Here is a 27,378-nt window from a genome sequence, read left to right as displayed (position 1 = left end):
AGCAAAAGGCGGAGAAGATTAGGAAGCAGAAAATCTCGTTGTTTTAATTTTCCAGTTATGTAGAGAAAAACAAGCTTCATTTGACATTATCTGCAATACAAATCAAGGTGAGAGAGGAAGAGCCTCATAAAAATATTCCAGCCCCTCAAGATGCCTAAAATAAATAAATAAATAAATAAATAAATTCTAAGAATATAATTATACATTAACAGAGAATTTTAGAATTTACTATCCTTGAAGTTATATGTTCCCGCTACATGTAGGCTAGTATATTATTTGACCATGTGTTCACTTATGGTTCTCAGAAGGAATATTCACGTTGATGACAACTGAACTTGGCTATAAATCTTTTTTTGGAATGAAAAAACCATGTTAAAAATCAATATTTGAGGGCCAGCACAGTGGCATAGTGGTTAAGTTTGGCCCGCTCCACTTTGGCAGCCCAGGTTCATGGGTTTGGATCCCAGGTGCAGACCTACACCACTCATCAGCTATGCTGCAGTGGTGACCCACAGCTCAGGGTGAATCTTCCTCAAGCTAAAGGAGGAAGACTGGCAATAGATGTTAACTCAGGGTGGATCTTCCTCAGCAAAAAAAAAAAATCTAAGTAACTAAGATGAGGATTGAAATTAGAGGTGAAGTTTAGAAACCTCAGATCTCTAAATATAGATCTGGATATATGTTTGATAAGCCTTGTAGGCCCTGATTAAAAGGAGGGAAATCCGATGTCCCAAAACATCAGCCTGTGACTCTCCATGAGATGACAGAGGGCAATGGAGTCTGGGCAGTGTCATTCTTTACAGACAAAATTGGAGTCATCGCCCATAATAAGGGCTTCTCTCATACAACTCTTCTGCAAGGACCCAAGGTGGTGCTCAGATGGGGTCACCAGAACTAAAGGCCAGCATCTTTTCCATAAAGGCATGGGACTCCTGAGTGCACAGGATATTCCCTCCTTCTGAAACACCCTTCTCACCTTGGCAGTCTCCATAAATACTCCTCATTCTTCAAGACCCAACTCAAAGCTTCTCTACAATCATAATGGGCAGAAACACAATGGATTCAAGAGGGCAAAGATTATCTATGTTATTAATACGGTGTCTTGCACATGTACATAACTAACAAGTATTTATTGAGTGAACAAATAAATGAATGAATTCTTTGCTTCCATATTATCAGTGCCTGCTTTGGCACTTATCCCATTGCATTGCTTGTTGTCATGTTCATCTAGCCTGGAACTATGAGCCTGGTGACTGTAGGGGTCATGCCTTATTTATTGCTCTAGTATCAGATCCTAGCAGAGTCACACACACATAGTAGGTGGCCCAGTAAATATTGGAAGACTAACTGAATGATTAAATATCTACACCAACATGCAGCTGGCTGCTAAAAGCCAGCATCACCTTTGAAGGATCAACAAACAAAATTCTTTAGGCTGGAGCTTCCCTTTTACCTTCACATGCCTGGCTTACGTGAACACTGCTTCTTCTAATAAGTTCCTTGTGTGGCAATATCAACTACTAATGCCTTTTAGAGATGAAAATAATTGAATTCAATTAAGTTTAAGTTTCTGCCATTTTTTTCATAAGCATATAAATGAAGATCTAACTTAACAAAAATATGATTTAGCTAAGATTAAAATATCTTTAGCTTTCCGTGGAATTATCAAAATAACTAGGATAATCAGAGAGAAGTCTCTTCTGTTATTCAGTCTTTCTTTTTAAAAAAATTTTCAACAGACTTTATTTTTTCAGAGCCATTTTAGGTTCACCGAAATATTAAGTAGAAACTACAGAGATATCCCCTTCCCCTATTCATGCATAGCCTCCCCCATTATCAACATCCCCCACTAGAGTGGTACATTTGTCATATTCATTCTTTCTTAAGAGTCTCATGAGAAATCATATCAGGGTATCTGATTCTCCCTTACCACTAACCTAACACTGACCCTCCAATATTTTCTTTTACTGGTCTACTAAGAGAGAGACTTATTTGTTTTAGTTCTTCATTGTATTCCCAGTGCCAGGCACAGATTATGCACTCAAGAAATACCTGTCAAACAAATGGATGAATGAATGCAACACAAAGTACGATTGTAGACTTTAACAAACCATAAATATGGTCGGTTGGTGTATCGGCTATGCTTATAATTACCTCACTAGGTTTTGAATGCTAAATGCTTTACATGTATAAACTCATTTAGTCTTCACAAGAACCAAGAGGGCGGGCACTACTATTAACTAAAAGAGGGCTGTGATACAGACAGGTTAAGTCACTTGTCCTTAGCTAGTAAGTAACAGAGCCAAGATTTCAACCCAGGCAGGTTGGTACTGAAGCCTATACAGTAAGAACTGCTCTCCCTGCCTCTCCAGCCCAAGCTGGGCCTGCGGGCTGCATCTCTTGTCTTGCTTGCTGTAGTCCGCGCTTCCTGAACTGCCTGCCAAATCAGTCTGCACATTTTCTCTGGTTCCACACTCAGCAATCAGCCTTGTGGTTATCACATTTCCTCAGCTTACTTTCCTTAGTTTGCACACTTGCCCTCTGCTCTAAGCAAGACTTGGGGTTGATTTTAAGAGGATTTATCCTGCTCACACTGACTACAGGAGCTGGCCCTTAGTTCCTGGTTTCCTATTTTCATTGGCCTGTTGGCCTCTGAGTAGGGAGATTTTACTCATTTCTATGCCCCCCTGACCACAGTAAGCACTCCAGCCTGGAGTCTCATGCTGCTCCATGGAGCAGAGCCACTCCCTCTGGATCTCAGACATTCTGAGCAACTCCCAGGATTTATGCCCAGGCAGATATGCAAGGCCTGGGTAATGCCATTGTAATTCTACCAAAAGGTCACAGAAAATGTGAGACAAGGCTTCAGCTGTGTTATTATAGTGTCTGTTACCTGGGAAATGCTGGCAACAAATTGCGACTACAATGTGTTTCTCATTCATCGTATGTTTGAATGCCTACTAGGTGCAAGGTACTGGACTGAGTACCCAGCTACAAGATGACAGATTAATTGGACTTAATTCAACAAGTATTTTATGCACTTTTCCAGGCTCTGCTCTTTCTACATGTTTGGCCTGTAGGATTAGTACCAGCATGTGGAGCTCCACGTTTTGTGCTAAGGTGGCCAAGATTGGAAAATACATGGTTGCTTTAAATGTAAACAAACTTTACAAACCATTGCTAAGGGTTCCTCTTCCTATTGTCTTTTTCATGAGACAAGTGGCCACCTAGTGCGCCTCTATAATTCAGGGCTCAGCCGGGGAAAGGTAAAGCTCTCTAGATCGTTCAGGCTGAAGGACTTTAACACAATTTAATACTTGGTTACATAGGTGATAGAAGGACTGAGAAGCCAAATAAAGTTGATGAGGCAACCCACAAATTAGCAACAGCAGAAAGCCACTAACCACCTCTAGGAGTGCAGAAACAATGGGAAGAAATGGTGTGACTGGAGCCCAGTGCCTAGGGCCTTCTGGCAGGATCTAGAACCAGAGTAACGGATTGTGCAGTGGAAGCAGGAGTCACACAGGGGTTGTAGCCACAACTGGGGTCACGGAGGAGGCAGGGGTGGGAGTAAGGGGGGAAATATCCTGACTTTCCCATCTTCATACCCTCTAATCCTCCTCAATGCCTCCACCCAGAAGCAGCGGGCAAGGGTGCCTGGAAACATAAGTGACGCACAGCTAAAGAAGGGAGAAGGGCAAACTGCCTGGCCGGGTCCCAATATCAGGCACTGAGAATTCAGAGTCAAAAGCACCCTTCCTGCCTGTAGCAGGTCACCACGTAGTAGGGAAGACAGACAAATAAATGAGTAGCTATAATGCACTGTGAGAATAGCTACAACATGAGATGAGAGCACAGATTCGAGGCATCTGTGCGGGATGGCAGAAGGCTTTCCAATATAGCTGACCCTGAAAGTTGCCTTGAAGAGCTGGCATTAGCTGTGTAAAGAGGGGTTGACGGAAGCGCATGCGCAGAGGCTTGCGGGTGAGAGAGAACAGCGCAAGCGTGGGGAACTAGAGGCTGTTTAGTATGGCTTTGGCAGCTGCAGTGAGTGGTAGGTTAAGAGCCCAGTCTGGGCCAGGTCAAGACAAGCTTTGTATATCAGACTAAGGATTTGTATATGGCCCCTTACGTGCACAGAACTCCTTCAATACCCTCTACCTAGTTTTTTATTTGTAACTTCATACTCTTTTTCTTAAAGAGGAACTCCAAACTGTTTAAGCTTCAGGCCCCACAAAACCTGGATGTGCCCCTGCTGGGTGCTACAAAGCCATACAATTAGTCAAGGTGGACTGGAATCCTGCAGAGCTCAACTCCATTATTAAACACTGTACTGGTTCCACAGAAAAGCCAGAGGAAAACATGTTGAATCGTTAGGTAGGGCTACCCAGTGCTCAGAGGAATCCACTAACCAGATCAAGATCAAGACAGCAGGATATTTTGCAGTTCAGATTTTTCTATCAGTTAGAGACATGGTAATATAGGCAGGAGGTCCTTTGGTCTTCTGACCACAGACATCTAAATTAGACGCGCTTCCATTTGGGCAATGAGGGGGAGGAAGGAAGGACAGCAGGAAGGAGGGAGGTGAAGGAAGGAGAATGGGAGCTGTAAAGGGAGAACGGAGGAGAGAGGAAAGAAAATGAAGTGCACAGCTCATCTATGCACACTGACCCTGTGTAGTTGTTTGCAGGTTGACTGTTCACAACTGTAGGTGCAATGGTGAAGAGGAACAGGGATTTAATTGGGCACCAGGAATCCTGGCTTTTGCCCACCTCATTTTGGCACTGATACTATGACCTTACGGGTACGTAATAAGAATGTCAGCCCAAATGCCAGTCTATCACTTTCAGCTCCAAACATTTTGATTGCTCTTCCTTAAATGCTCTTATATTATTTCAAGCAATGACTGTTAGGAAAATTATAAATAATTCAAAGTTAGCAGAAAAATGAGCCAATTTCTATGGCTTAAAAAATGAACATTTCAGGTTCAACATGAATATTCAACCAGTCGATGATATTTCAATTAGAGCTTGGTTTGGTCTTCATTCCTTGCAGAACTGAAAAGTGATATGATGCTCTCCATTCTTGGAAAAGAAGAGAGTTGTATCAAGACACTGTCACATTGTAGGCCTGGGTCTACAGAGTTTAAAACGAAATGTGTTATGACCTTCATAATAAGCATGAAGAATCCGCTACTAAGATAAATACATCTTATATCTAGGATCCTCATCATGTTTTCCCACACCAGCAAAAAAGTTCAGAAAGTCAAACTACTTTGCCATATTCACGTAGTAATTTAATGTCAAAGTTAAATCTAGAACCAATGCAAATAGAAAGGGTTAATAAATATATCTTTTCTGTGTATGTTTTCACCCAGCTATACAAATGCATTTTGATATATTTATTATAATATATTTATTGCTTTAATAGCCATGTCAAAAAATTCACTAAAATGGTTTATCATAGATAATATAAAAAGCTTTAGTTTTATCAGATAAACTAGTACATGTTACATTTCCATTTCACTTGTTTAAGTTCAAGGCCAAAAATGTACAAAATGGCAAAGTATATTCCTACAATTAAAAGAAAAGTAGTTTCTTTCGCTTTCTCTCTCTCTCTCTATGTATAAATCTATATCTATATATATACACACACACATATATTTATAGGCAATATAGGCAGGGAATTCTTTAATCTTTTGACCACAGACATCTAAATTAGACACACTTACATTTGGGCGCTGAAATGTCCAATGCATTTGCTATTTTATATGCATTTCCTACCCAGGATAACCAAAACTCCTATTTAAAAATCTCGCCCTGCTTTTCTGGCTAAATTTATATGATGACGATTGGAAGAAAATGCTGACATTGTCAACTTGGCAGTAATTGGCTATTAACAGGATGTCTTGGGACTGAGGGACCGTAACTGCATGGGCTTCTACTTTCACCATGGCTCTAGGGGCACGAAGGATCGCAGCCAAGATGCTGGCCCAGTGGTAATCGACACCATAACTCATTTATGATTCGTGAAATAACCATTGTATTTCAGGTATTAAGAGATATAAAAGGAAAATAGACATTAAATTTAGCCTTTGGGGAGCATGTAGCTTCACTGGTGAGATAGAATTAACAGAAGTGAAATCATTAAAGGGCAATTCAAGAAAGTATATTCTACCTGGGTGCTAAATGCTATGTTTCACACACTAATGAGGTAGGGATCAGCCAACTATTCATTTATCAAATATTTGTTCAGGCTTTTTGTGGGGGGATGTGGAGATGAAAGGCACAGCCCCGTTCAAGGAACTCACAGTCCAGAGGGAAAATAAATAAGACCAACAATTACAATATAATGGGAAACTGCTGTGATGGAGACATGTGCTTGAGGACAGGGAAGCACAAACGAGGGAGATCTTACTCAGTCTGGTTCCTTTGGAATAAGGCAGGGTAGCAACAACAAATACACTGGCCAAACAAATAAACCATGGGGAGGAAGGAGTGGTCTGGCAGAGGTCACGCTTGAGATGAGCTTTAAAGTTTGAGTATGAATGAGCCAGAGGAAGAAAGAGGTTCTCGGGAGTGAGAAGAGCATGTAAAAATCTAGGAAAGGGTATAAGAAAAGGGCACAACAGGGGTCAGCACTGAATGTGATAGGAAAGGAAAAGGCATGTATGAAGAACGTGGTAAACTAGATTAGTGGTCTGAATTCCTCACTACTCTACAATAGAATGATCCACCCATTCTCTTGTTAGGGGGTCATGCATTTCCTTACCCCTTGGATTTGGGCTTGGCCATGTGACTTGCTTTAACCAATGGTATATTAGTGGCAATGACATGAACAGAGTCTTGAAATATGATTGGGTGTTTGGTTTGCCCTGTTTTGTTTCTGCCATTGCCACGAGGAGAACATACTCTAGAGAGCTATTGCCCTTCCAGCTAGGGCCCCAGCAGAGCAGAGCAGAGCTGCCCCTGCCTCCCCCAGACATGTGGTGAGAAATAATATCTATTGTTGTATGTTCCTGAGATTTTTGTGGTTTGTTATGCAGCAAAAGTTGACTAATACCAAGAGCACTGAGCTGTTCAGTTTTGCTAGAGCAAAGGGTACATACTTGAAGTGAAGCTGATGGGAAAATACCAACCGGGACCACACAAAGATATCTTACTGAGATGGCATTAACCTTGAGCAGTATTTGTAGCACAATACCCATTACCCCTGACAGAGACTGAAATCCAATACAAAGAATCGGCTAAGACCTACTATACAGACTTTCCCATTCAGAGTTGCATAAAAATTTTAAGCTACAGAAACAATTATATTCGCTTTCATGGCAAAAAGAAGACAAAACACCAGTTACAGCTTTTTGTTATTGTAATAGTCATATTCTACTCAGTACGAAGGGTTTGGACACAATTTGATGGTTATTTTAATTTGTCAGTGACTTTTTTTTTTTTATCGTTCTTTTGTTTGGAAAATGATTTTATCTTGACTATAATTAATTCCAGAAACAAGGACACAAAAAAGTTCGTCTACAAAACCATTTTTCCAATAGGTGCTACTCTTTCAAGGTGCTTAAATCTACATCTTATATTTCCCTCTAAAAAGCTACATCTGGCATTTGAATAATTTTAAAAGAGGTGGGAGAGAAAAACACTCAAATGGTGAAAACAGGCAGAAACACAGCCAGCCAACCTCTCACGAGTGTTCTAGAAGTCAGACTGCTTGGAAACCATTCTTACAGATGAAAGCATCACCCTGTTTACAGTGCAAGGCCAGAAGGCCTTGGTTTAACTTAGCGGAGTGTGATTAAACACATATTCACAAATTGTGTGATATTCCTCTCTTCAAAACGTGAAGCCCAATTCCCCCCTACTTGGGTGTGGGCTGGGGTTAGTGACTCCTTTCTAATAAATAGAATATACTGAACGTAAAAGCTTGTGACTTCTGGAACTAGCCAAAAAAGGCATTGTGAACTCCTCCCTGATCTCTCTCTTGGATCACTGGCTGTGAGGGAAGCAGCTGCCATGTTGCAAGAGCATTCAAGCACTCCTATGGAAAGACCCACTCCTCTCATGCTGAATATGAGTGGAGCAGTCAGGGAGGGCCTGAGACTCCTGCCAGTAGTGCTGTGAGTGAGCCATCTTGGAAGCAGATATGTCAGCTCCAGTCAAGCTTTCAGATGACTGTAGCCCTGGCTGACATCTTGACTGCAACCTTGAAAGACCCTGACCCAGAAGCACCACTCCTGGATCCCTGACACATAGCAACGGTGATCATATATGTTTTGTTGTTTTAGGCTGCTAAGTTTTAGGGTAATTAGTTACATAGTAATAGATCACGAACACATAGATCTCTCTGCAGCCACGCAGAAAGAGTCACTGCATAATAGGGGGAAAAAAGCCCTATAAAATAACAGATGATACAAAGAGAAAAAAAAGGCATTGCCAATGCCTTAAGGTTACTACACATTAGGAAAACACAATCCATCAAACCTTCAGAGAAAGATCTTTTTCTAAAGGACATTCAAATTAGACTTTACTAGATAATTATTGAGTGAGAAGAGAGAAAACTCTATCTTGACTTCTCTGGAGTTCATCACCCAGGAGATGAGAGGCAGAAAATAGAGAGGAAGGAGAGAAGAAGAAGAAGATATTTCAGTAGATTTTTAACAGCAATGACAAGCCTACGTCTCATGCAAGTGAATATCAACTATAACACAACATCACAGGGAAGACTTGGAAATGTGTAAGCGTCAACCAGCAAATTATTATGAGAGCTCTACCAGCCCTCTGTCTTTAATTAAGTTGATCTGTAACATAAAGATAATTTTTTCCAGGAATAAACCAGGATATAAGGGGCATTAAGAAGTTTCACAAGATGAGGAAAAAAAAAAGAGAAGTTTCACAGATGCTTACCACTGAGGCATTCTTGGCTCATAATTGCTATGCATTAATCTGAATTTGTGTCCAAAGTTTTCTGATAAATGTATCTTCAGTGCCAACAGCTTTTTTCAACCTCAGGAATATTGAACATAAGAACCCTACTTCTGTCTCCCAGATTTGAATCAATCTGGGACTCAGTTTTCTCTAGACTTCTCAGCCTTGTTAATTCACAGTTAACTGTGGCATGAGCACTAGGGACGGATTTAGCTTTAGTGTGTGTGCAGCATTTCCCTGCCCTGACTGCAATTTCTGTCTCTCAGAGGGATCATCATTGACTTATGGTGTCCAGAGTATGGCTGATTCCTTTCTATCTGTGTTTGCTTGGTGGAGTTCAGTTGTTTTCATCTTCTCGTCCTTCTGCCATCCCCCTTTTCTCATTTTATGAAACAAAGTCCATTTTTCCAAGTTAACCACAGAACCTTAGGACTAATAAAAAATTGATCCTTAAATCTTATGTTTCTTTACATTAGAAATTTGCTCTTCTGTGGCAGGAAAAGCTCGATGGGAATAATTTGCCAACTTCAAAAGTCACTCAGGGATTTTATCCTCAAAGAACAATAAACAACTAATCTGGGGAGAAAACAGATGAGGGAAACTGCCCTAGCATCAAGCTCTAAACAAAAACGTGAAATTTTCTCTTGATTAAAGATGATATTCCAACATGATTATTATTATTTTTATACTCAGTAATAATATTGGAGTGACTAGAGCTCTTAGCACCCAAAATATCTGATCCCACAGAGTAGATGTAAAGTGCTAATGACATTTATAGAAACCAATGAGTTCCAATGGGGAAAGTCTTTGGAATGACACCTCCCAGTCATTTCCACTCAACTTTTTCCAGGGACTGGTTTGGGGAAAGACATTGCCACCATCAATTGGTGGGAAGGGATAGTCAGTATTGTAATGCTTCTCTGGAGAGCACCCTAGTAGGAAAAAGAAACATAGCGGAAAACCAAGAGATCTGTTAACCAAGGAACATGTGCCTGGAAAAGCAGGAGAAGGTAATTTATATTTATTTGCGTGATGCCAATGATGTATTTGCTATCTTAATAGATTTGGACTGTGAACACAAATGTAGAAAGACATAAGTAATTGATAAAGCTCAACTCTATCAGCCTGAATTTGTAGCTGTTACATTCCTGGTAATTCTTAAATATAAGTACATTCTGACTTTTTCATTATATTTCCAGTGTAGTCACGCTGAGAATTTGCATATTGGAATAAGCTATTTGACTACAAATTACCTTTCTTTAACTTCTTTATGTTACACTAGGGGAGACTCTAGTTTTTTTTTTAATTATGTGGGAAGATACATTATATTTATTATCTATGAATTTAATTTTAGAACAATAAAAGAGATGTTGCAAATTATTTGTTATAAAAAGGAGACAATATGTTTGCTAGGTTTGAGAATCATGACTTTGGGTTTCAAGCCCTTTCCCACCTCAGGACCTTTGCACACGCTATTGCTGTCTCTGCCTAGAATGCTCTCCTCTGACTCCCTTATTGATATGCCAAACTCCTAAACTTTCAGGTCTTAGCTAAAACATCACTGACTCAACAAAGTCAGAGTCCCATCTTCTATGCTCACGTAGCATCCTCCACTTTGTCATAGCACTTATAACACTGAAATTAAACTGTCCATGTATTTTTTTTGTTTAATATCTGTCTCCATACTAGGCGTTACAAAAGGCAGGAAATGGATGCCTGCTTAACCATATGTCGTCGATGCCCAGCACCATGCCTGATGTGTAGTGAATGCTCAGCAAGTGTGGGTTAGGTGAATGAATGAAGATTCAGAAAGATTAAGTTGTAAGATTAAGCTGTCAAGATTACATAGCTGGTAAGTGACAAAGCTAGGATCCTAACCCATAGATGACTGATGCTCCAAACCACATTCTTCCATCCATTCATGCTGCTTCCAGCTAAGGCAATATCACAAGGTGATGGTGAAACAGTTTCTCTTCTAGAATATCAGAAGTAACACAAGATCAAATTGCCTTGTTCCAGGTTTCTCCCCAATCTGCCTCCAGGGTGAGATATTATAATAGAAGTATAACTTCTACAGTGCACCCCAAATTGCCAGATCCATGACCACTTTCCTATAGGTAATTCCCCTATTTGGACTCTTACATAGCCTGGGCACATGCTAAATCCTAGAAGAATTGTCAAGTGCCAAAATGTATAGTCATGGAAAATGGTTTTATCGTGTTCATATTTACCCAACAGGTCATGGATGCCACAAGGCTATCCAAATACAGCAGAACGGGGTGCACAAGGAGCTTGCAAACAGTACAACCACAACCTACTCAGACATTCTGGTCAGGCTAGCAGTTCCCATGTTCTGAATAGTGGTTATTAGGAGCCATCATGAAACCGGGTTCACCAGACCCTGCACAGTTCTGGCCTCTCCTCTGTGAAACCCCCACTAAGCAATGGGGTCAAAGGTGGAACTGAGCAGAGTGGAGCAAGCACAGACCTGAATTTGAATTCTAGTCCCCTATTGTTCAGTTGCGTGACCTTGGACAATTGACAATCTAGCTGAACCTCAGTTTCCTCACCTAAAAATGGGGCTAATACTGATCTCATAAGACTTTTATGAGCACTAATAATGTGCTAAGCATCTGATAGTTTACTAAGTAGTTGCTTAATAAATTCTAGCACTTTCTTATGAAAGGCCACAGTGATGTCTTCCTCTACATTCTGACAGCATTTACTTCCTACATGACTCACTTAGCAGTTACCATGTCCCAACTTGTACCTTCAGTAATGTTTATATTCCTTCCTTATCCACACCAGGTCTTCTATTTTATCCAAATGAGAGAGTCTGAATAGAGCACTGAGCATAATATTGGCAGATGCATTTGGTGCCTAATAAGTAAAAGCCATAAATAATAGTTTATCTCACACACTGCCATGCCAAAAGCCTTACATAACCCCTGCATTCAATAAATATTTGCTGATTTATTATAAAAAATAAACCAGATATCAATTCCAGCTGTTATGGATATACAATGAAAAATAACAAAATCTTTAGTTGGATGGTTCCTCTGATCCAATATTTTTTGGAGAATCATGGAAATTGAAGGAGTTGTATAAAGACTGAAATCAGGAAAATTTCCCCGTTCTTCTCAAGTAAATAAACTTAATTTTGTGAACTGTAGACAGTAAACTTATTGTTGACTGGGTTCATATATGATTTAATACCAATGTGAATAATGAACATTTAAATAAATGGAATAAGAAAACAAACAGATTAGTCATCTGCGAATGATACGCAGAAATCAGAATTAGAAATGCAGCTCTTATCAAAAAGTCTAGTTAGAGTCACACAAGGTTGTGATTGGAGAGTGAATTAAGGTCAGAATAGTCAGGATTCAATTGTCACAGTTCAGAGAACAAAAGAGGAAACTTAGAGCTGATCTGACCCCTTTTCTGAATTTTGGAAGACCTGAAGACAATGTAGGGTTTAATGGGGAGAGGCAACAACATCATAGCCCATAGAGGAACAGCTTTTCTTTGACATAAATTAACAGTGTAATATAAGTGACAAGAAAAAGCAGGTGAGAAATTGGGCTGCATCCATTTTTGCTTATGTCATGTAAATGGAACCTCTTCAATTCTGGATGCCAATAATTAGACAATTGACAGGCTCAAAGTTTAGATGAACCACATGAGCTGCAGGATCTCTCTGAATCCTTAAATTCTAAGCATTCTCTGAATATTACAATCTATGTGAGAAGATCGCTAAAACACTGTTCTAATCAGTCTTCACAAACTTGTGATAAATACTTCAAGTTAAAAGAGACAAAGTGTTAATGAGAGAGAGGTAGACAATCAGATCGAACAAAAATAGAGTCTTCTGTTAGGTAACAACAGAAGTCATGAATAGTCATCTACTTCAGTTTGTTAATATGGAGGGAATATTTGTGGTCTAAAAATGCATATTCTTTGGCTATTTCAGTGATAATGATGGGGTTAATCAAAGATCTTGTACTAGAACAGTAGTTCAAACTGAGGTCATGACATCCAAGGTTGCCTCTCAGCCTTTAGAAAAGAAGAAAACAGGGAACAATACTAAGAGTAGGTATTATTATATTTTTGCCTCAGTTATATAAGTTTGTATGCATCCACATGCATGTGCATACTGCATCATGATGTAAAATGTATTTCTTCCTGTGCATCATGTTTTAAAAAGTTTGAAAAACTTGAAAAATTATAATAGAGAAATCAGATGGAAGACTTCTGATGAAAAATTAGCCAAAGTCAATGAGTCATGAATTTTTGGGGGAAGACTCATGTGAGACTCATGCAGAAGCCTCAGCAGAAAGTGAGGTTCACTTAAGTGCTAGGCCAGAGTACTCAACAGACCTATTTCTTTTAATCTTGCTTCTGTAGTTTATTATTTGTCTAAATAAACTGCTTAGTAATAATACTTATTTTTACTCATTACAATATAGTGTCCTTTTAAAATTATATTATAGAGCATAGTGATAATCACATTTTACACAGAAAAAAAAAACCCCATGATCTCTGGTTTTTATTTCTAGTTCTGAGGCTGGCTGACTTGAAGCTTCTTTGGGACTCGATATCTTCATATGCTTCCTTTTACATAAAATGAGAGAGTCAGGAGAAAAGACGGCTGAAGATTCTTCAGTTTTAAAATTCTATTGTTTTGATTTAGTGGAAAGGCAGATATTTTTCTCTCTCAATCTTTCCTGGGTATTTGGACCACAAGGCTAAGTTCAAAACATCAAGGTCCACCTTACAGCAACGAATCTCAACTGCAAAGGAAATATTTTATCGGGAATGGAAACTCCCTTGAGTGTTGGCCTATAAACCCAATTTTAACGCCAAAACCACATCCTTCAATGAGTGATCAGCTAAAATCACCTTCCCCCATGCTCAAAGGGCATTTTTCACTTTCTGTCTTACTGTCATCTTCCATGTATCTGTGAAATACAGGATTTTGCTTGTCTACTATACTCCTTAAGAATATATACATCTATTCGATGTACATAAGAAAATTATATCAGAGAAATTCATATTTCAAGAGTTGTCCAGGCCACTGTTGGCAACTCCCTGGTGATTTTCCTCTGCTCTAATCATTCAAGTGCTCTTGCAGAGCAGGAAAGACTCAGTCTGGCAAGAACAAGGCTAAGACTTCCAAAAAGAACAAAGACAACTTGTGACCTGCTGAGAGTGACTCAGGTGCTGGCTCTGTGCTCCCTGAGTCGCAGTTTATCCATCACTGACACCAGCAGAGGGTGCCCTGCTGACAGAGGGGACCACCTTCCTGGCTGCCAGATCTTTGGTGTGCTGCGAGGGACTTATGCCCTTCTCTACATCTGCTGACTTAGGTCCCTGCCTCAGGAAAAACCTTCAGAAAGGAAAATCAAAACAACTATTACCTAGTGAGGAACTATTACGTGCAAAGCAATTCAGACCCACGTGCTCTTGGCAATCTAGCTGTTCACGAACACCTGATGAGTGTTAACAAGGGTGGGAGAGACACTCAGTGCCTCAGGGGTTCAGCGGGTGGAGACATTTGTGCTCTGGGGCAATCAACAAAACTTCATGCATGAGACCCGTTAAGCTGAGCCTTGAACTAAGAGTAAGACACACATAAGAAGGGGGAAGGAAAGGACATTTCCAAAGGAGGAAGAACGTGTACATAAGTGCAGAGGCAGAAATGCACATGGCCTGTTGGCATGGATCAAGAATGAACGTGAAATGCTATCTCATAATCTGCATTTTACATCCCAAATTTGATAAAAGGAATATATCCTATCCATTTCATAAAAGTAACATGACTCATGGAGGAGATAGGAAATAGCTTTTCCCCAGATCTACATTCTATAAAATTGTGTCTTAGAAAATACTTTTATCAGTTGTCTCTTTTTTTATCACTTTCTTTGTGGTTAATACGTAACCTCAATTTCCCACATCTCTTTGATCTGCTTCTGGAGTGGGAGATCTTGGTCAATTACAGAATTGGGTGAAATTCAATCAAAAGAGTCTTGTTATTGTATTGTATGATACTGCTAAGACCTGTAAGGGTAGAAGACAAGGCTAAGCAGGATCTCTATTTTAAAGAAACTTTAGTAGGAAAGATAAAACATTGGCCCATGAAACTATTAAACAAAACACTGCCTCATATTATAGGAAGATGAGCCACAAACAGTATTTAATTTGAAGTTTAGAGCTGGCATGGTCTATATTGGCATATGTGAATCATGTTAATATGACTCATGACTCACCTCAGAGCCACCACTGACTGTTGCCTAGCATGGGGACTGCACAAAAAAAGCACCAGACCTAGGCAGTGAGCTCTCTACTTGCCATGACACATGTGTCATGCTACATCTGTCCAGAGGGGGATATCATTTTATTATTCTTCTACCTGGAAGGGGCACCTTTTCTTAATTCACTCATCTAGAGGGGACAGTTTTCTCTCATTAGCTCAAAAGCTTCTTAGAGGTGAGTTGGGAGTTCTGATCCTCCTTTTTCATACAAGCAGATGTGGCTCTTGATAAACACTTTGTAGATTACTCAGTTTTCTCAATCTTAGGGATAAATACACAAAAAGCTGAAGAACAGATGGGGTAGAATTAATTCAGGTCCATTGTTTTGGGTTTTATCATTGCATAGGCACCACCGTTAACATTCTGCTTCTTGTACTTAATGAGAGAGTGGCCCAGCTTACCTCGTTCTCCTGGGGTCCCTGGCACACCTGCACTTCCTGGGAAGCCTGGGGTCCCTGGGGGTCCTTGTTCACCAGGGGTTCCAGGAGAGCCTGGTCTCCCAGGCTCCCCAGGCGGCCCTTGGATGGTCCGGATAGAAGAGGAGTGGCTGGGAATCTGGTTGAGGATGGCTGTGAAACTGGCCATGTGACCTGAGACATGCGGGACAAAGATAGCACTCAATGAGCTGTCACACAAAGAAAGGCAGGACTGGAAGTATTTTTGTCAAGGCTCCGAACAATTCTCTCAGGCGCCGACCAAGGGGTAAAGCACATCCCTCTGAAATATGTTGATTTCCAACTTAAAAATTTTTGCATTTTACTTCGGATGATATTAACAGCTGGACTGTATTCAAGTCGCATCTCATGTGTTTGGAATTCCACAGCTCACGTCAACATCGCAGTAAACATCACGGAGCAGAAGTCATAAATTTTATCTTCACCCCCAACATTTATCTGACCCCTAAACCCTCATCCAGCTGCCCTTTTTCTCTAGCAATTTCTCCTGAAGTTATTTGTCTTTTTTTCCAACCCACAAAGGCTGCTCCACCCTTTTGCTCGCAAATCCCCAGACAAGTGCTTTGTTTCAACTCATCTCTTTGTTGCCAAGCCTTTTTGCAGGAACCTTTACTTGGGTCCCAGCTGTAGAAACTTCCACCAGCTTTACTTTTTTTTATTCCACTAGCTTTATTTTTTAAAAACTCTGGCCCTCTCTCCTATAATCCCTTAACTCAGTTATGACTGGAAGAATGTATTTGAATAACTAGAAGTATAGAGTGATAAAGTACTTGATACCATCATGCCTCATTTTTCCAGCATCATCAGATTGAGATTTTCCCACATAAGTGAGTTTTCTAGATGACTGTGATTTATCTCTTTTCAAACATTCAAAACTAAATAAAGAAGAGTAACCAGGCTGGCCTGGTAGTAGTTAAGTTCGTGTGCTCTGCTTCAGCGGCCCGGGGTTTGCAGGTTCGGATCCCGGGTGTGGACGTACACACCACTTATCAAGCCATGCTGTGGTGGCGTCCCACATATAAAATACTGGAAGATGGGCACAGATGTTAGCCTAGGGCCAATCTTCCTCAGCAAAAAGAGGAGGATTGGCAACAGATGTTAGCTCAGGGCTAATCTTCCTCACCAAGAAAAAAATAACATTTTTAGAGGAGTTATTTCCAAAATATATTCAATGCATTCTTAAGCGTAGGACAATGACTATACGTGGGACTGGCTTCCTGACTCAGGGGCCATCAGTAGGCCCGCCCGTGACTGTCTGGGGGGAGGTCAGACATTTCTGCAGCTGTTTTTCAGCTTCTTCCTTTGACAAGGAGGATGTCTTTCATCACTTCTCTGTCATCGCTTTGGCCTTGCACAGTTTCCCAAATAACCCTTCCTAGCATCATTCTTCTCATCAGCTCTGGACTCACATAATTGAGCATGGGAGAAATTCTAGGCTGACTGATAAATCACGTCTGAAGTGGAGCCTAAGGATGAAGTGAGGAGCCCTGAGAAACCTGAGTAGCGTGTGGGCAGATGATGGAGGGGCCAGAAATACAGCTGCTGGGGAGGTTGGGTCTTGCTCATAAAGTCGCGTACGATCTCTTCTCTTTCTTTCGCTCACAACCGGAATGACAGGCAGGGCCTCCCCATTTCACAGACCTGTTTCAGCTTTCCTGTATAATCCCCTGCTGGCTTCCATTTCCTAGAAGCCATTCACAAGAAGCTGAGAATTCCTGAGGGGAAAAACTCGATTTTGAACTCTCAATTTGCAGGGCATGTTTTAAATAATCGTATATTTAATACATGATTTTTATTCTACAGTGGAATAAGACAGCAACTCTTGTGAAATCCTCCACATATTGTGGCAAGTGAGCATATTAGGATTTAACCCTTAGGTTTCCTTACAATAATTACCTGCTTATTTACATTGTATAGTTGAAATGAGAAACCTACAAAATAATCCAAGATATAGATTAGTTTTGGACGTATTCTACTACAAAAGTGACTAATGTTCAATTTCTCTTTTATAACTTGTGTTTATTTTTTGTGAGGAAGATCAGCCCTGAGCTAACATCTGTGCTAATCCTCCTCTTTTTGTTGAGGAAGACTGGCTCTGAGCTAACATCTATTGCCAATCTTCCTCCTTCCCCCCCCCCCCCAAAGCCCCAGTAGATAGTTGTATGTCATAGTTGCACATCCTTCTAGTTGCTGTATGTGGGACACGGCCTCAGCATGGCTGGAGAAGCGGTGCGTTGGTGCGCACCCAGGATCCGAACCTGGGCCACCAGTAGTGGAGCGCGCGCACTTAACCGCTAAGCCACGGGGCTGGCCCCTATGACTTGTGTTTTTAAAGATCCTATTTTGGCGTTAAACCTGATCAGTTTCATTTAACTGGTAAATTCTGTTACACACGTACATTTACTTGGGGCATATAATGTCAACTTAAATAAAGTTAAAATACAGGGAGCATTACTACTATGTCTGAGATGGTGGCTTTGTAGTCAGTTTGCCCTGAGATTTTTGTCTTAATGAAAACTCTCCCAAGCCCATTTATTCCATACCTTCCTCAAGGAGAGATATGGGTTTATCTACAACAGACGGAATTTTGGACAGACATGGGTTTATCTACAAGAGACGGAATTTTGGACCCAGACAATGGGGCTTTCTTGGATACTTACAGGACTCTCAAAAGTTCCCTGGGCTAGAAGAAATACATGCCCAAAGCAGTTAAGGCAGCCACTCAGGTAATGTCAGCTCTGGAGGTGGAGGGTGTTTTTGGGGTGTGGGGCTTGACAGCAGAGCTAGGCCAGAGCCGGCTGGGTTTGAGAGGAGTATTTCATCTCTATGTGGTCTCAGACCTTCCTGGAAGTGAACAAATTACTGGCAAAGAGAAGTAAAACTAGTAACCCCCTGCTTAGATTACTGAGACAAAATACATAGCGGATGGAGGGGAAATGTGCAAAATGGGTGGGTGTGTAAGTGAATGAGCAGGAATCAGTAACTGAAATACTGGGCTGTGGGAAAGTTCAAGTTTAAAAGGAAGAAATGGGACAGGTGTCATATAAAGTGTATTCCAGTGTAATTTTTGGCATGAAGCCCAAGTATCATATCAAATGTCACATGAAGCCTGTGCGTGTGCGTGTGTATATATACTTTTTGGCATAAATCTTAAAGAATAAAGGAAAGGACCTGAAGTTGCCCTCAAATAAATGGATAAGAAAGAAGTATTGATTTAAATCTAGTGAGTTAATAGAGCCCAACACCATGAATCATGTTTTTGAAGGTAGCTTCTGATGCCTTAGAGTCTGGCAGCTTTCAAGTGCTGGGTACTTGAGAATAAAAAATCTGTCTATTTGGAGAGATGAAGAAGGAATAAAAGATTTGATCTGGGCAGTCAAGTTGAATCTACATGGGCAAATAGAGAGTTCTTGGACAAATGACACAGAGGAATTTGGCCTCTGTACCATCCATGTAGAACTTTAGGGTCATCTGTAGTGATGTCATAGATGGGTTAGTGATGGCTATCTGTAAAGCTTACATGTCTGCACCAAGATAAAGGTTTAGAGGTGTCTTCCTTAGTCATTACACTTATGGGAAAAGCAAATTCCCCATTGGAGGAGAAATAGAAAACATCTGTAACTATAATGCACTTACTTTGGATGAGCTGTTCACACACCTGACGTGCCACTGCTCTCACCATGGTTTGAGACTGCAGGTCACCCTGGATGAGAAAAAAGCATACTCCTGACTTTCACCACAAGCCCAGCCACATGGCAATACTTCCATGATGAAAATCCGACTTGACCCATTGTTCCCACTTGGGTTCTTCGGCTCCTAGCAACAGGTAGGATTGACCACCGCGGTGCACACAGAGGAGTAAGCAATTTGACACTCATGGTGCGAGGTTCCTGAGAACCTTTATTAAATTAAAAAGCTGAAGTAAGCATTTATGGTCCCAGATTCTAAAAAATTTAACAGTTTTTAAACAAACCCTTATATATTTGATGCTTCATTTATAGCTCTTTAGAGCTTATAAAATGCAGCACTTTCTCAAGCAGTGGCTTATTTAATACTAATAACAACTCAGAGAAAGGATGCTAAACTCATTTTATAGATGAACAGAGTTAAACACATTGCCCAAGGTTTCACCAAGGTAACTGGATGAGCCCAAGGTCACTGCTGTTTCTGCCATAGCGACAGCACAATTATATTAGCAGCTGCACAATTTCTCAAAGGAGAGAGAAGGCCCCTAGAATAAACTGATTTAAGTTTCATGGCCAGTTCTTTGATTCTAGGCCTTCCATTGTCTTCCAGGGTGCCGATATTGGAAAAACATGAGCCCTATTCTACTACCTGGCATTTGTATATAGCCTTTACTATTCTGAAGCCTTTTCACATCCATTATATAATTTTTTCATTAAATCCACTTTATGAGTTAGATGAATTTGATTCCCTCCATTTTATCCTTAAAGAAATGGGCCTAAGGTCATCTAGCTGGATGGTAACAGATCTGCATCTAGTAACTCTCCCGACTTCTAGCCCACAGGGTGTTTTCCACTTGAAAATGTGCTCACAGTTAGATGAGCTGAGGAGAGGGAGGAGAGAAGGAATTGTATAAGAGCAATGAATAATCGTGATAGTAAATGGTCATCCTTTATCAGGCTTATGCAGTGAAAGGTGTGCAACCAGCTGCGGCTGGGAAACAGAGCCAGAGCATACTTACTCGTTCTCCTCGCTCTCCCTTTGCTCCAGGGACACCCTGTAAAATTTTTAAACAGTCAAGTTACTTGTAACATTGCACTCAGCCAAGCATAGTGATAATGCATCTTTTCTTATTTTATTAGAATATTTTTCTTAGCTCTAGTAATTCTGTAGCAAAAATAGCTATACAACGGTAAGAAACAAACAGCAAGCTATAAACCCACCAAGCAGAAATAGCTCTGTTAAACACTTTACTCATCCAGCCTTGTACGGCATAGACACAGTATGTTTAATACATAACGGGGATCATGCAGCAATACTGCTTTGTAACCTACTTTCACTGAACAGGTCATTCCCATCTTTCCATACTAAACACCCCTCTATGAATTGTACTCTACTGATGCTTCATGATTTATTGCACAAATCTCTGCTGAATAGCTAAATTGTTTCAAGTTTTTAAAGAATATCTCCCAAAGGAAGGAAAAGATCTTCCAACCTAAGAGTTCAAGTAAGAGATGAGATGTGTGAAGTCCCACAGCCACATTCTGCTTTCCGTCCAGCATAATGGCACACGCTTCTTTCTCTCTGCTTCTCCCTGATACGGGAGCTCATATTAACATGAATGCTCAGCTGAATTATATTTTGTTTTGTGGCTTAGCTACTCGCTGCCTCATAAGAAGCTTTAGTATTACTGTAAAAAAATTTACTAAAATAACAATGGCATTCTCAGTGTTTCTGCAATGAAATTACACTTATAATACAAAACATGTGTCTTCAGAAGGATTTCATCTTTATGTTTCAACTCTGAGGCAGTGTAATAAGTTCATTGAACAACATTTTTACAGTCTCTACCAAAAGGATGATGAACGACATTTATAGATGGAATTCGCCACGTTGTCAGACTATTCCCAGTTGTTACTATAGTCTCAATAGGTTCCAAACCACACTCAGTATGTTCTCCAAAATCTCTATTCAGTTAACAGTCACCCAAACTCAAAATTCTGGGTTCATCCTGTGGTGTGCAGGTAAACTGGTTTTCTGGAAAAATAAAATGCCTTGATTTGCTATTGGGGGTGTAAATACTTCTAGCATAGCTGATTTCAAGCCACAAATGCACTGTCACTGAAGAAGGAGTTGGGAAGGGAAGAGAAGCACATAATTGACTCCCCAGAGCAGGTACAAGCCAACTTGAGGCCACCGCTGGTTCTATCTTTTCTGCTCCTTTCCCTTGCCTCTTGCATGTCTATTCCACACACACACACACATATATTTTTTGCTTTGCAATTCCTCTTATATCCATCCCTTCTATTCCATCACTCACATGCTACCCTTACCTTCTCACCCCAGGGCATTTGCAACTTCCTTCTAACTGACTTCCCTAACTAAACATCTCCCTTCCAGTTCATCCTCCACACAACCACTAGTCTCACCTTCCCCAGATACTACCAGTACACAACTTAGAATGCTCAGTGACTATTGATTGATGGCAGCTCTTCGTCTATTCAAAATCACTCAGCAATTCTTAGACATCCATGTGACAAAGTCAAAGTCCTCAAATTTAAAGTCTTCTGCAATTTAGCCCCAACCTTCCTATCTCCTACTCCTCAAAATTGCAATTTCTCATTCCCTTAGGCCTGGTCTACTCAATGTATGAAAATATTTGAGATGTGAGAAAAGTATTAACCCTAAATCTTATAAATTAGTATCAACAGTAGGGATATTCTACTGCAGTACTTAGTTGGAGTATCAGTTATTTGACACTAAATTTTTATTGTCATATATATTTAACTACAGGTCAATGCATGGATTTCTCTTCTCTCTGTGTACATGGTAAGGTCTCTGATACTGGGGACTGTATGTTACTTTATATTTCCAAAACCACCTAGCCAGTGTCTTGCATAAAAGAGGTGCTCAAACGTTGAACTAAGTCCAATATTAAACTGAAATATTTATTATAAATCTATGGCTGTTGTCTACTCCCTCTGACCTTGAGTTTCCTTTTGTTTTGTTACTAAAAGAAAAGAAAATATTAACTGGCTTCAACAAAAAGTATAAATCCACCCTTTAGTGTGCCATAAGATAATTTTCTAAAATTGCAAATGAGATCAATAATCAACTACGCCCAAGATAACTTTATTAAAAAATACACACATACTCATACACACAATGGTAGAATCTTAGTGTTGGGCATATGGGTATTCACTCTAAAATTCTTTTTATTTTCGTGTGTTTGAAAATATTCATACTAATATTTTGGGAAAAGTATATTTAGGCCGTGGGATCTGCAAACCACTTAAATGCTCTGAGTTTCTTTGTAACATGAGGCCATTAAGTTAAAAGGTCTCTGGGATCCCTTATGATGCTAGCATCTCATGATGTAGTCATTATTTGGAACAAGGTAGCATAAGGGACAGAAATTAAAGAAAAACACAAAAGCTGGGCTTGCCAAACAAAAACCTCAACTTCTACAAAGAAAGCAGATCTTCACTGTTTGTGACCTCTCTGGGCATGTGAGTTCCATAAGGCAGTCTGTGTCTAGCTTGTGGACTGCTGTATCCCCAGTTCCATGCTTGAGACATGGCAGGTGCTCAAAAAATACGTGTTAACTGAATGAATGAATGGTTGAATTTCACTTCAAGTCTGATGACAAGCCAATTTGCACTTCATTTTAACTGCCTTGCTTGAAAAATAGAAGAAAAATATTTAAGACATACTCAGGCAGTGGGCCTCTAGATCACTAGAAAAAGTTGATTCTGTTAAAAAGTATCCAACTTCCATTATAAAAGTTTTTCCAAAAGTAAGATTTACAAAGCACCTCTTCCCTCCAATTCTTTTTGGAAATAAATGTTCTGGCCGTGCCCTCTTCCCTCATTTCTTAGGCTCCACAAATGGCCATGTCGCAACAACACAGTAATGTCCACCGGTAGGTCTAACTGGAGAAAAGAGCCACTTATGTTGCCACTAAATAAATCTCTAATAGAACCCATTTTTCAAGCATTAGATGCAAAACAAAAACAAAAATCAGCAAACAAAAATAAGTAAATATTATAAATTTTTAATATATTAAGAAACTGTTTATAAATACTAGCAGTTTAATACTTCAGCTGCTTTTACCATGTCCCAAGCTCTGTTCTTGGTGTATTAACTCACTTAACCCTTAAAACAGCCTTATAAGATTAGTTCATTTAATCTTTTTAAGATGCTTATAAGACAAACTCATTTATTTTTTATAACAGCCCTCTGAGATAATATTTCCATTTTACATATAAGGAAAGTGATGTATTGAGAGGTTAAGTAACTTGCCCAAGGTCACACAATAAGCAAGTGGAAAAGCCCAGACCAGAACCCAATCAGCCGGGCTCCAGAATCCATGTACTCCCCAGTACACTCTACTGCTACCATCAAAGAGAACACTGCTCAACAAATTCGCTAGCCAATATCTTCTATACCAGGGAAGATAATATTTTTCCTCATTAAATAATAATACAAAAGCAAACATATGTCCCCCAAACCTAACTCTAGTAATTCAGAATTAAGTTTCAACTTGAGTCATTTCTTAAAATCAATTTTATCTTGAATATTTGTACTTTTCAGCCAATATACTATTTGACATTTCCATCGCTAGCCGTCATTTATTAAATTGGCTTATTTGAAATTCTTGAAACTTAGAAAAAGAAATTACAATGCAAACCTGAGTGATAAGGTAAATGACAACAACAGCGGGTGGCACCTTCTGGTATATAAGGACGGATGTGTTTAATCAGGACTGAAATTCCTCAAACTCAGCCTCAGGATGCTTGTTATTAAGTAGTGACAGGACACAGCTAGGCAGCCTCAGTAAAAGATCCAGTTAGTGAAATATCTGTACGGCAAGAAGTTATTTTTTATTCCAACTTCTCTGACATCTTTCCTTTGATTTTGGCAAAGTAAAGCAAAACAAAATAAAAATTCCTGAGCAAGTAAAGGGCCATAACTCCGCCAATGTATGCTTTGAGGAAAAACACAGATTCTCTGTAGATGTAGGCAGGAAAAAGTGGCACATATTCCTTTAATTTCAGGAACATTTGAAATGTAAAGAAAACACAGTAGCTACATTCATAGGTTCACAGACTTTTAAGGCTGAAACGAAGAGGAATAATCTCATGGTCCAAGTCCCACATATGAAAGACGTCTGTTAACCCAAATCAAAACATCCTAGCTCCACTCTAAAAGACCTAGCTCAGTCATGGTCTGACCCCCAATCTATAAGAGTAATCTTCTAATACTGCCCTGAACATCAGACTAACTAGAACACAAACATACCTTCATTCTTTCTTTCAACAAATACTTATGAAGTACCCTTATGATACTGAGCTGGGATCTAGGAATAAAAAGATGAGTAAGATAAAATTTCTGCCCACAAGGAACGATCATTTTAGTGGAGAGATGGATATCAACAGTTCAAATGAAGTATCTCAGCCTGAGGAGGTGAGGATAGCCTCACACAGGAAGTGCACAGTTTTAAAGAGAGAATAGCCAGGAACTCACCAGGTGGAGAAAGGAGGAGAAAGCAGCCCAGACCAATGAAGAGCATCCCCAAAGGCAAAAAAGTGTGAAAGAGTATGGAATATATTGAGGGAGCTTTAAATAATTTTGGGTGTCTCAACTCCAAGCAAAGGGATGATGCGAGATCAAGTTGGAGGGGAAAGTAAGGGCCCATCATGAAGGGCCACCTATACCTGGCTGAATATTTGAGCCCCATCCTCTGGTGACAGGGATCCAGTGAGGAGATGCAAGCCAGGGAATGACACATCAGAATTATACTAGAAAGATCTTCTGGCAGCTGAGGAATGGAACAGACCAGGGCTAGAGCAGAGGCAAGGGGGCCCATTAGGGCTTCTTGTGATAATTTTGGTGAGAAATGAAGAGGGCTTGAAATAAAATTGTGACAGTGGCAATGAAGCAAGAGAAAGAGTTGAAAAATATTCAAATGTACAAAAGACAGGAGGTGCCCTGTGTTTGCTTCGTGTTTTACTACAATCTCCATCTAAATGATGCTATCTTCCTGTCTTTGTGGGTGGAAATCACACCCATCTTTCAAAATCCCACTGAAATGCTGTCTCCTTCAGGAGAACAGCTCCTCAGCTCCCTCTCTGTCTCTCTGTCTCTGTCTGTCTGTCTCAATGGAACTTTCATAGCAACTTAACTCGTCTTTCCCTTAAGGCATTTCCCACTTTCTGCCTTTTATTATACCTACTTATATAAAAAAATCACTCTCTCTAGATTTTCCATGAATGTGGAAAAATATCTTGGTCATCTTTCATACCCCTCAGAATCCCTCTCCCCTATGTATCTTGTATATATTGTGGCTACTCAGTAAATATTTTTAAATGAATGAATTAGGAAACTGACCTCCTGAGAGGCTAGATAAGTTGCTTAAGTTACGTGGCTCACACAGGTAGTTAAGGTCATGTCAGGGCCACATCTAGAACCCAGGTATGCTGACTTCTAATGCAGTGTTCTTTAAATGATGTAGCCCTGTACCTATCTACCTACATTGCTTTCAAGCTAAGCGCATGGCCCCTTCTTCCACGGGCTTCATCTCTCTCTGCTCCCCTGCAGGGAGGCACTGTATTTTAGCGTATGCTTAAGCCTCAGGTAGGAATTATGACCGCAGCAGCGGCAATGTACATTCCCCCCCGGGAAGTCGGCAGCTGAAGGCAGAGTGCATGAAAGCAAGCGTTCCTGGCACAGACTTTAGGAAACACGTTGCTATTTCCAGTGGGGCAGTCTGTCTTTCTTGGTCTCTTTCCCTCCTGCCTTCCTAGACAGACATCCATGGGAAATCAATCAAGGCTTCAACACCATGACAGCAAGACTGCCTTACTAGTCACGCCAGTCTGGCAGCCAGCAGACATCTGGCTGCTCACCCCCCAAAGCAGGGGGAAAAGTCTGGGCTGGACAGTTCAGAGAACAGCTGGCTTCTGACAGGATACCCAAAGCCTACTCCGGCATCCCCATCCAGTGCCTGTAGACCAAATGGTTTCTATCTCCGATAAAAATGCTACCATCAAGGGCCCATTTCTGTTGATTTATGACAATCGAAGATAACATTATTAACAAGTGTTTTATTTCTGGGAAAAGGTTTATTGGTATTTCTGTATGTCCCATATTTAGAGTCTATTCCAGAGCTACGAAAGGCCAGGTGGATAAGGTGGGGATCTACTTACCTAATATATTCCATGCCTCGCTCTACCCTCACACACCCCACTTTCCTCTCCCAAGGCCCCCAGAACCTTCTTTTCCATCCCATCCCTCTTGGATCAGGATCAACCCAGTTTGGGTTAAAGGGAACTAGTTCTAGGAGTAAGAGCACAGTCAGAGCGCAAAGAACAAGCAGATCACCTCATGCACAAATACATTCATCTATTGTCTAACCAAATGAAACCATTTTCTTGTTTTTTCTTGTTTCACTTCAGGAAACCTCAAAGCTTTTGATGTTCTGAAATCTCTCATGACTTTCTGAGAAACAGATTAAGTATATTCTGTCTCTGATACATCTTTAACCAGAACCCCTTGTAGCAAAGAAAATGTTTTTAAATCTCTTTTCTGATGAGGAATAGCCTAGAATCAAAGGCAGATAAGTTTGCAGTGAAAGGATGGTGGAGACCGGATTGTGTGTGTGTGGCGGGGTGGGGGAATGTGCTTGCATGTGTTCACGTATGTGGGTGTCAGTGTACGTTTCCCGGTGCATGACCATACTTCATAACATTATTTTGGATAAAAAAGAGATGTGTGAAGATACAGCAATTGAATTTTCTTCTGTGACCCATCACTGGCAGAATTTGAAAGAAGAGATCTAAAAGTGTTTTGAACAATAACAATGCAGTTGGAATAAGTACACAGCTTTGTAAAGTGACTTCTAAGGAAAGTGTTTATTTGGGTGTGCAAATTAGGATGTGTTTGCTAAAATCTGGAGGACTTTTTTTATGTTCACCCCTTGCATGTGTTTTT

At 40.3% G+C, this 27,378-nt stretch overlaps 1 protein-coding gene across 5 annotated transcripts in view; it reads right to left on the bottom strand.

Annotated features, from left to right (window-relative positions):
• The window catches only part of COL14A1 (collagen type XIV alpha 1 chain), a 212,804-nt gene that overhangs the window by 6,451 nt on the left and 178,975 nt on the right, over window positions 1–27,378 (bottom strand). For all 5 annotated transcript variants that reach the window (XM_058564860.1, XM_058564862.1, XM_058564863.1 and 2 more), the window contains exons 43-45: window positions 20,408–20,443; window positions 19,339–19,405; window positions 15,649–15,837 (exon numbers count right to left, since the gene is read on the bottom strand). In XM_058564860.1, the coding sequence (XP_058420843.1) occupies window positions 15,649–15,837; window positions 19,339–19,405; window positions 20,408–20,443 (292 nt within the window). The remainder of the gene's footprint in view (window positions 1–15,648; window positions 15,838–19,338; window positions 19,406–20,407; window positions 20,444–27,378) is intronic.

This window comes from Diceros bicornis, chromosome 21 (assembly GCF_020826845.1).
Source record: "Diceros bicornis minor isolate mBicDic1 chromosome 21, mDicBic1.mat.cur, whole genome shotgun sequence".
In the NCBI taxonomy this organism is placed as follows: domain Eukaryota; kingdom Metazoa; phylum Chordata; class Mammalia; order Perissodactyla; family Rhinocerotidae; genus Diceros; species Diceros bicornis.
The sequence above is the reverse complement of the archived record's forward strand: the minus strand, read 5'-3'. Positions and strand labels throughout refer to the sequence as shown.